General features: G+C 43.8%; 1 protein-coding gene across 1 annotated transcript; it reads right to left on the bottom strand.

Moving 5' to 3' along the window:
• Positions 1–8,875: 8,875 nt before the first annotated feature.
• Positions 8,876–9,802, bottom strand: LOC120381003 (olfactory receptor 10AG1-like). The gene has a single exon (XM_039499003.1). It carries the CDS (start codon positions 9,800–9,802, stop codon positions 8,876–8,878), a length of 927 nt encoding a protein of 308 aa, XP_039354937.1.
• Between the last annotated feature and the right edge of the window lie 1,022 nt (positions 9,803–10,824).

The following is a 10,824-nucleotide window of genomic DNA, read 5'->3' as shown; positions in this document are numbered from 1 at the left end:
ATTAGACAAAGGTTTCTAACCATCAGGGGAGTGAAATTCTGGAACAGCCTACCGAGGGAAACAGTGGGGGCGAAGGACCTCTCTGGCTTTAAGATTAAGTTTGATAAATTTATGGAGGGAATGGTTTGATAGGATAACGTGATTTAGTCAATAGGTCAATAACGTGCCACCACTGGTAATTAGTACTGAGGGTCAATGCTGGGATATTGAAAGTCTTTTCCTGAGTGTCTGGCTGGAGAGTCTTGCCCGCATGCTTGGGGTTCAGCTGATCGCCATATTTGGGGTCGGGAAGGAATTTTCCTCCAGGGTAGATTGGCAGTGGCCCTGGAGGTTTTTCGCCTTCCTCCGCAGCATGGGGCAGGGGTCGCTTGCTGGAGGATTATCTGCTACTTGAAGTCTTTAAATCAGGATTTGGGGACTTCAACAGCTGAGTCAAGGGAAAGAATTATTTCAGGAGTGGGTGGGTCAGCTTTTGTGGCCTGCATCTTGCGGGAGGTCAGACTAGATGATCATAATGGTCCCTTCTGATCTTAAGTTCTATGATTCTATGATTCTATGATTCTGTGATTTTGTCTATACATGACAGCTATAACTGTCATGTATAGACACTCACTAACTCTGGCTTCTTATTACAAGATCATATTGACCATCTGGAAGATCTCTTCCACCACAGGGAAACAAAAAGCCTTCTCCACTTGCTCCTCACATCTCATAGTCGTTAACGTTTTCTATGGGACTGTCATTATGGTCTATGAGGCTCCAACAGGAAGCCAGTTACCAGAATTAAACAAAATGTTTTCCCTGATCTATACAGTGGTTTCTCCCATGTTCAACCCCATCATCTACAGCCTGAGGAACAAGAAGGTCAAAGAGGCCTTGAGAAGGATTACAAGGAAAGCAATGTTTCATAAAGAAGGTGAATGTCTAATAAAGTGGCCGGATGGACGGAAATGAGGGAAGAATGAATGCCTTGAGTGTTTTGAAGGTTGTAATATCCCTGTTCTCTGAGGACACTCTATCTCTCTGTGGTTTGCAAACAGCTTAGCCAAATGATTATGGAACTTTATTAACATGGGCACAAAACTTTCCTATGAAGACAGGGCTTAATGCAAACCACATGGAAATCAATGACAGCTTTGCAAAAGATTTGGATTGCACATTTAGTGCAAAGGTGAAAATATGAATATAAAAGTTGATATTTTACTAACAATAATAATAATCTTCCAAGGGCCTCAAAACACATTGCAAATATTAAAAAACTTATTCTCAGATTTTTAAAGGTCTTTAGGTGTTGCTGCACTCAGTGTTGCAACTCTTGACTGATTTAGGAGCAAAAATCTCATTTTCAAAAGGCCATTTGGAGCCAACACCCCATAAATTGTCAATGGTGTTTTGGCTCCTAAATACCAAAATCGTTTCTGAAAATGTGATTTAAGCTCCAAAATGAGTTAGACATTGCAATGCTGAGTGCGGCTCCCCATAAATAACTTCAAAAATCTGAGCCTCAGTTTTGCAACTTACACTGTGAGGCACAGAAGTATTAATTAATTATTATAATGATTGTTGTTGTTGTACTGTGTTGGAATCCCCTTCATGGACCAGGACCCCACTGTGCAAGGCATTGTATAAACAATTGGTATGACACATCTGACAATTTCCTAGAATATCTTTGTGAGATCTTTCTGTGTTATGTTTATGTATCACTGTGGACCAAAGACTGTCTGTAATTCCACAGGGAAGGGTGACTACATCCCCCCAGGAACTAAGAAGAGTGGGGAGTGATTAGGCAAATTCACTTAGGTTGCAACACCTCCAGAGAGATACCACCATCTGGAGATGCTCACATAGAATAGATTCTCCTGAGGCCAACAGACAAAGGAAGGACTTTTGGATAAATAGCCTGAATTTAAACTGACTCACGGCCTGTTCTTCAGGGAGGTGTAACTTTAGATCTTCATTGCAATGGCATTTTCCATCAACTGGCTCTCCTTAACTTTGACCCTACCACTCTCCATGAGATACAAATTGAATTATACTGCGTGCACATCCTGGAAAGGTCTTTGGATACCAATCCTTAAATGGTCTCCAAGGCAAACAGAAGGGCTCTGCCTTTATTCAAACATCTGACTTTTGGACATAATTGAAGAGACACCTCTTTGATCCATAGGTTCTCGGGTTTATTTTGTTGCCTTTTTCAAATGGATAAAAACTTTCCTGTTCTCTGTTATTTGTACAAATATGTTTCATGGGTCTCATAATTAATGGTAACAACAATTCTGAAAGGGATAGAAAACCTCATGTTTCAGTGTTTAAGCCAATCTCAAACTAGAGAGAGCCAGGAGGCAGATTATCCCACATCTCCTCAATGTAGAATGCTCACAACTTCCTCTGAAATGTCTTGTGCTGGCACCGGTCATAGACAGGATACTGGACTATCTTGACCTGGGGTGTTATCCAGCCTCATAATCCCGATGTTCCTAATACAAATCATTTAGCATGTTTTTTCTCTCACTCACAGCAGCATAAATCAGAGCTAGCTCCACACACATCCAATAAATGGTTAGTCATGACAGGGTGAAAGAATGAGGGAGGGGTGGCAAATTTTTCCAAAAGATGGGTGCTTCCTCAGTTTCTCTGGTTGAATCTGTTCCACTCTGGCTAAATAATGAAAGGCTGACTGCGCCAGAGAGGAAGAGAGCAAAAATAAGAACATAAGAATACAAGAATGGCCATACTAGGTCAGACCAATGGTGTTGTGTGAAAAAGTACTTCCTTATGTTTGTTTTAAGTTTGCTACCTAGAAATTTTGGGAGGCTGGCAGATAATCCCTAAGGATTCATGATAGTGTCCATAATTCCTAGATGTTTCAGGAGGGGTTAGCACAAATGATTATTTGCTTGAAATTCATACTTGTAAATGATTTGGAGCGAATTGGTAGGGGAAGTAGAAGTGGGTGGGAACCTGAGCAGCGGTGATAATGAGATGGGTGAGTTCAGGATCCTGACAAAAGGAAGAAAGGAGAGTAGCAAAATATAACGCTTGACTTCAGAAAAGCAGACTTTGACTCACTTAGGGAGCTGATGGGCAGGATCCCCTGGGAGGCTAATATGAGGGGGAAAGGAGTTCAGGAGAGCTGGCTGTATTTTAAAGAAGCCTTATTGAGGGCGCAGGAACAAACCATCCTGATGTGCAGAAAGAATAGCAAATATGGCAGGCAACCAGCTTGGCTTAACAGAGAAATCTTCAGTGAGCTTAAACACAAAAAGGAAGCTTACAAAAAGTGGAAACTTGAACAGATGAATAGGGAGGTGTATGAAAATATTGCTTGAGCATGCAGGGCTGTAATTTGGAAGGACAAAGCACAATTGGAGTTGCAGCTAGCAAGGGATGTATAGGGTAACAAGAAGGGTTTCTACAGGTATGTTAGCAACGAGAAGGTCAGGGAAAATGTGGGACCCTCACTGAATGGGGGAAGCAATCTAGTGACAGATGATGCAGAAAAAGTTGAAGTACTCAATGCTTTTTTTTGCCTCAGTCTTCACAGAGAAGTTCAGCTCCCACACTGCTGCACTGGGCAACAAAGTATGGGGACGAGGTGAGCAGCCCTCAGTGGAGAAGAACAGGTTAAGGCCAATTTAGAAAAGCCAGACATGCAAAAGTCCATAGGTCTGGATCTAATCTGAGGAAGTTGGCTGATGTGATTGCAGAGCCATTGGCCATTATTTTTGAAAACTTGTGGTGGTCAGGAGAGGTCCCGGACACCTGGAAAAAGGCTAATGTAGTGCCCATCTTTAAAAAAGGGAAGAAGGAGAATATGAGGAACTACAGAGTGGTCAGTCTCACCTTAGTCCCTGGAAAAATCATGCAGCAGGTCCATAAGGAATCCATTTTGAAGCACTTGAAGGAGAGAAAGGTGATCAGGAACAGTCAACATGGAGTCACCAAGAGCAAGTCATACCTGACCAACCCTGATTGCCTTTTATGATGAGATAACTAGCTCTGTGGACATGGGAAAAGTGGTGGACGTGATATACCTTCACTTTAGCAAGGTTTTTGATATGGTCTCGCACAGTATTCTTGCCAGCAAGTTAAAAAAGTATGGATTGGATGACTGGACTATAAGGTGGATAGAAAACTGGCTGGATCATCTGGGTCAATGAGTAGTGATCAATGTCTAGCTGGCAGACGAAATCAAGTGGAGTGCCTCAGGGGTCGGTCCTAGGACCAATTTTGTTCAACATCTTCATTAATGATCTGGATGATGGGATTATCTCTGATGATACTAAGCTGGGGCGGGGGGAGGTAGATATGCTGAAGGGTAAGGATAAGGTCCAGAGTGACCTAGACAAACTGGAGGACTGGGCCAAAAGAAATCTAATGAGGTTCAACAATGACAAGTGCAGAGTCCTGCACTTAGGACAGAAGAATCCCAAGCACTGGTAGAGGCTGGGGACCGACTGGCTAAGCAGCAATTCTGCAGATAAGGACCTGGAGATTACAGTGGACAATGGAGAAATTGGATATGAGTCAACAGTGTGCCCCCGTTGCCACAAAGGATAACAACACATTGGGCTGCATTAGTAGGAGCATTGCCAGCAGATCAAGGGAAGTGATTAGTCCCCTCCATTTGGCACTGGTGAGGCCACATCTGGAGTACTGCATCCAGTCTTGGGCCGCCACCACTACAGAAAGGATGTGGACAAATTGGAGAGAGTCCAGTGGAGGGCAACAAAAAATGATCAGTGGGCTGAGGCACATGGCTTACTAGGAGAGGCTGTGGGAACTGGGATTATTTAGTCTCTTTGGGACAGACATAAGAGAGTGCTCTGCAATATGGTGGGAAAACAAGAAATTGCTAATAATGTGTTGTTAAACAAGTGATTGATGCCATTTCTGAAGGAACGAGGAAAAAAATATAAAGGGTTGATGTGAATGTGATATATGTGTATTTTCTTTTCCTAGCACGCATTGAAACACATACTTATCTTATCCAAAGACTTGCCTACCCTTGGAAAAGCCCCTAGGCAGGCTAAGCTTCCTGGAGAAACCTCCAGCCTCTGGAGGTCTGGGGGAGCACTTCCTCCACCCAGACCTTCTCATCAATCTAGCCTTTCCTTTATTCAGGGAGAGTATCTCTTTAAATCTATTTCAGTCTTTTGATCTTCCGCTCTTCATAGGGAGAGGAATTCAGTCTTGGGAAAACTAGTCTAGCAGGCCCAGCATGGATGAGAGAAGGACATCTCAGTGAATTGTCCTTGGTCTTTGCTGAGGAGCTATTAAATGGGCTGTCATCCATCTTCCTGGGTAGTTTCCCAACCACCCGGCTATTGAATTAACTCAATATATGAATGTACAAGAGTTCGCCGGGGCTCGACCATCTCCGGGCCGGTGGGGAGCCACGCCGGCTCACTACACCCCGTTGGTTCCGGGGATTTAGTCCGGCCAAGGGGTCTCCCCTCAGTAGCCCTTGCTGTAGCCGGCCGAAATACGGTTAGCCCGGCCCCGGCTCGGGGCGGGGCAACCCCGCAAAGTCTGGGTTCTGGCCCTCCGTCAGGGCTCAGCAATCTCAGTACACAGGACTAAGCCCAGTCCTAGGTCAGGGCACGGCAATGAACGCTGAGTCAAGATGCTCAGGCCCTCAGGCAAGGCTGAGCAGCAACAATAGTTTTAAGCCTCGGCCCTAGTCAGGGTGGGGCAACAAACGCTGAGTCAGGAGGCTCAGACCCTCAGGCAGGGCTGAGCAGGAACAACAGGTTCCAGCCTCTTCAGGCCGGGGAGAGGGGGAGTCTGCCACCCCGGAGTTGGGTGGCAGGGGGGCCGCAGGCCCTCTCACTCCACTGTGTCCCAGCCCGGGGCCCTAGCAGCGGCTGACGCTCCGCTACTTAGTCAGTGGGCACCCTGGCCACAACACACCAACATAGGCTCTGGCAGTGCTGCAGCCAGACTGGGGTCGGCTGCCCCCGGGCTGCTTCCGCACTCCCCCTCGGGCCCTACCTGGGTCCTGGTGTTGGCCTCTGGGGGGTCCAGGAGCATGAGTTCATTGGGGCAGGGGTTGGTCGGCAGGTCCGGCAGCTCCTCCGGATAGCGAGCACAGGGCAGGTCTGGCAACTCCTCCGGATAGCGGGCGCAGGGTAGCTCCGGCAGCTCCTCTGGATAGCGGGCAAAGGGCAGGTCCAGCCAGTCTGGGCGGCCGCCTTGGGCCGCAGGAGCTTCCCAGTCGCGGGCTCCACTAGGGATGTCTGCTCTCTCCGGCGGCTGGGCTCCTACTGAGCTCTGAGGTCCGGCTTTTATAGTTCCGGGTCGCCGCCTGACCCTCTGAAGTGGGCTCAGAGCTCCCTAGCTCTGCCCACTCCAGCCTCCGGATGGGCAATTCCCCCTCCGGGGCAGTGGGCAGCCACACCGCCTCACTACAATGAATATAAAAACACATTTACAATATTTAGACAAACATACAGATTATATAGTATTTTCATGAATTACTACAGGCAACTCCAAATCCATCTCAAGTATATGGGTTTTTTTTACAAGTTTCAAAGAAATATTTTTCTGTCTATCACCCTCCTCAGGGCTTCCTTCACCTCCTTATTCCTCAGACTGTAGATTAAGGGTTCAACATTGGGCACATCACCAACATTGGTTTTTGGTTTTGTTTTTTTGGTATGTATTCTTATAGACTAAATAATTTAGTGTGTCTTTTCAGATGGATGTAGGAAGTGGTGTCAGGATAGCTATAGTATATTTCAAAATCTTTTCACTGCCTGGTACATTTTGAAACCCACTAACAAGTTTTCTCCCATTTTCAGGCTGTTCCAGAGCAAGATAAATCTTTTTTATTTGATTTGGTGTTTTATGTATGTGCCTTTTTAAAACTATAGTTCAGACTAAAGCTACTATCCCATGTATGTTACTTACTGGGAATCTATCTAGTAACAGAATGGGAGCACTCCGCCTGACAGATGGAGCTGATGAGGGGAGGGTAAGAGGAAGAACTGGGGAGGAGATGCTCTGACAAGAGAGTGACACGATATGGACGCTTCCTCACAATAGTCTCTAATGTTCAAGCTCAAACTGGGGGTGTCTCATGAGCAGCTGTGATGTCCCTCAAGAGGGAGTGTAATTGGTAACTGGGTTTGAACCCTAAACCCGTTCCTAGAGAGTTCTGGGGACCCAGTACACAAGGCCTTGTTGGTGTGCCACCCCTTCCCACAGGCAGCCTCTTCCTCTGGGTAATGCCGACATGCTAAAAGATGGGTTGCTTCTCATCCCACTGAAATAACTTAGGGTGAGGTCAGGTCCCATTTTACCATACCCCTGTCCCTAACCCCGTTACACTTGGAAGTGGAGTCTCACTCTTCCCCAAGGCAGCATTGGAATTGTAGTCTCCAGGGTTGGATTGTGGCACTCATGATCTTCCTCACCTGAATACACCCAATTAAGTTCAGAGGCCCCTACAACAGAGGGATCCATAAACAAGTTATGAGATTATTATTACTGTTGTAATATTGGGTTTGTTCTTAAAACACAGGGAAATGTGGTGTTGAAAGATCCAGAATTGCGAGCTGGGAGTTGTAGTCTGTGTGTTTAGAAAACTATCAGGAATCAGACAGCTTAAGTGTGTGTTTGTGCCATGGCTGGCATCAGATGCTGCTGCAGCAACTGCTTCTGGAGCTGCTGGATTGTTGTCTTAATAAACCATGTTGGATTTCACCCTTTCGGTCTCAGCACTCACTACTCAGCAGTTATTAACGTACCAGAAGCCTCCAGCCCCAGACTGATGTTCCTTCTAGCTTATTCCCAAACGTATTCAGGGCTGCATTCAGTGCACAAGCTGCTTACTGGATTGGGCCCTATAGGTGAGTTAGGTGGAGGAATGCATAACTTCCCATGGTTAGTGCGTCAGTCTGGGGTATGGGTGTCCGGACACCTACCATGGAGCTGCAGTGTGCATTCTCAGAGGCAGAAACATAGGTGCCTCAGGAACTTTTACTGCAAAGACATTGGCACTGAGAGAGTTTAAGTGCCTCCAAAATTGGATGGCAGCTGAGTGGAGGTTTTGCAAATCCTGGGAAGGCCTGATACTGGAATTTAGGCACCTAAATCCCTGTGTGAATCTAGCCCCAAAATACTTTTTTCCTTTTAGGTAATACTAAATAGAGAAAAGAAATTAACCCAATGTTTGTAATCCTAGAAATTTGAATTTAAAATTAATCTTTTATTTAGTGTGATATCATGTAGTCTGCATTTAAAACATATTTCACATTGGCTTATATTTGAGGATACATATCGTTTCAGACTTTAATGCAGTTCTCCAGAAACTATAATGAAGAGAAAGAAAGAAAGAAAGAAAGAAAGAAAGAAAGAAAGAAAGAAAGAAAGAAAGAAAGGAAATTTACCTGATCAGAGTACATTATTTTATTACAATTATGTTTGCTTTAGCAAATCCACTTTAATTGCAATTGTTACATTTTATCAAGAAAAAAGATGTGGAACACATACAAATACAATATTAAGAAATTGCTTTCTACTTGCTAGTTCCCTCAAGATAGTATTTTCTTCTCTGTTCCTTCCAATACACATGATGGAGTTGAACATGAAAATCAAATCAAATCTTGAGGAATAGGGAACATGTCTGGTTTAACATGTCTTAATGAATCTTTTCAATTTGTCAGAGAGTCTCCAATGTTGTGTAATATGGAATGCATAATAATCAATAACATGTCTGGTAGACTCTCTAAGAAGTCTCAACTAGATCTTCAGAAATCTAGAATCTCTCTTGAGGAATCAGAAATGTATCTTAGGGGTTCTGAATTGCCTTCTGAATAATTAAGAGATATCTGGAACATTATTTGAGGAATATGTGGTGTGTTTTATGGAATCATTTTCCACCTAATATTTTCCTTAGGGCAATTTTCACTTCCTTGTTCCTCAGACTATATATGAAGGGGTTAAACATCGGTGTCATAATGGTATAAAACAGAGAAAGCAGTTTGTCAGTGTCCATTGAACCCCTTGACTTGGGTTTTAAATACGCAATCATAGCAGAGCCATAGAATAGAGTTACTACAGTGAGGTGTGAGGAGCAGGTGGAGAAGGCTTTGCATCTGCTCTGGGCTGAAGGCATCTTCATAATTGTGTTGAGGATTTTGATATAAGAAATAACAATGAAGAAAAAAGGGGTGATTATGAATAGCAGAACTGCAATAAACAAAGCAATTTTATTCCTGAAGGTGTCCACACAGGACAGCTCCAGCAGAGGGGGGATGTCACAGAAGAAATGGTTAATTTCATGAGACTCACAGAAAGGCAAAGAAAATACTAAATACGTCTGCCCAAAATGTACCAGAATGTTGACAAGCCAGGACCCGGCTACCACACTAGCACAGACCTTGTTGTTCACAATAAGTGTGTAATGCAGGGGGTTACATATGGCAACATAGCGGTCAAAGGCCATGGCCGCCAGTAGAAAACACTCTGTACCACCTAATAAAAATGAGAAATACGTCTGGGCAGCACAGCCGATGAATGAGATTTTTCCATCCTCTGCCAGGCAATTGGCCACCATCTTGGGCAGGGTGACTGAGGCGTAGCAGATCTCCACAAAGGATAAGTTCCTGAGGAAGAAATACATGGGGGTGTGCAGGGCGGAGTCCAGCATTGTGACAAAGACAATGACACCATTCCCGATCAGAATCACCATGTAGATGACCAAGAAGACCACGAAGAGCAAACCCTGCAGGTTTGTGAGGTTGGAGTATCCCAAGAGGATGAAGCCAGATGTCGTGGTGTAATTTCCATTCACCATTGGATGGCTATATTAACTCTGCATAGACAACAAAGGCAGTAGATATGGGTATGTCTCCTGAGGAGATTGTTGGCCTATAACTCTCTCACACATGTGAAATCACACATCTCAGATGTTATAGATAGAAACCTGCATAGACACCCGCACCCTTATGACTGGGTTAGTCACATATTCTGGCTAAAAGGTGTACAGAAATATAATCAGAACTGCATAAGTTTTTGTCAAAGGCCTAATACTGATACCACCTAACACAGATTCTCTCTGAGGTCCAATGACCTGGATCCTGTTTTTTTCAGAGCAGGAAGATGGGGTTTTACCTAGAGCTGGCTGACATTTTTTCAACAAAAAAACCTCCTGAAAAATATGATTTTGACAAAAACAAAGTTGAAAAAAGTTAGGGGAAAAATTGGAAAAATTGGGAGTAAAAGCACCTTATAGTTGTTTAAAACTTTTTGTTCCAATAGAAAAGTCTGAAAAGGATTTAAAAAGTGAGAAGTGTTAATTTCACTCACATTTCATACCTCTAAAAATCTCTTCCCCTTTCTGATATTGGGGTGAAAAAGGGAAATCAGTAAAATGTGAAAGTGAGTTTTCCCTCATTTTTGTCCTCTTTTTCTTTCACTTCAGCACATTTATTGCTCCACAGAGTCCAGGTCTCTTTCTTCAGAAGTACTTATCCTTTTCATTTGTCCGCTACTTATCTTTATCAGTTTCCTGTTTACAAGGAATACCCCAATGTCAACTGCACCCAAATCCCTTTAACAGGAAGACAATCCCAAGTAAATGTAATGCTGGCCATGCTTAATCTATACTCGTGGGTAGCAAATTCAACTACTTTGTCCATCTAACAAAGAAATATCTATCAAGATCCAATAGCTGGAAGTTGAAGCAGACTAGAAATAAGGTCTAATTTTTTTTTTAAAGGAGAGTAATTAAACATTGGATCCCCTACCAAGGGTCATAGCGGATTCTTCATCATTGACAATTTTTAAATCAAGACAGGATTTTTTCTAAAAGATCTA

The sequence above is a fragment of the Mauremys reevesii genome, linkage group 13, assembly GCF_016161935.1.
Source record: "Mauremys reevesii isolate NIE-2019 linkage group 13, ASM1616193v1, whole genome shotgun sequence".
Lineage (NCBI taxonomy): Eukaryota > Metazoa > Chordata > Testudines > Geoemydidae > Mauremys > Mauremys reevesii.
The sequence above is the reverse complement of the archived record's forward strand: the minus strand, read 5'-3'. Positions and strand labels throughout refer to the sequence as shown.

Excerpts from the sequence above, each read along its gene's own strand:
- LOC120381003 (XM_039499003.1), bottom strand. The coding sequence starts at position 9,802 with ATGGTGAATGGAAATTACACCACGACATCTGGCTTCATCCTCTTGGGA.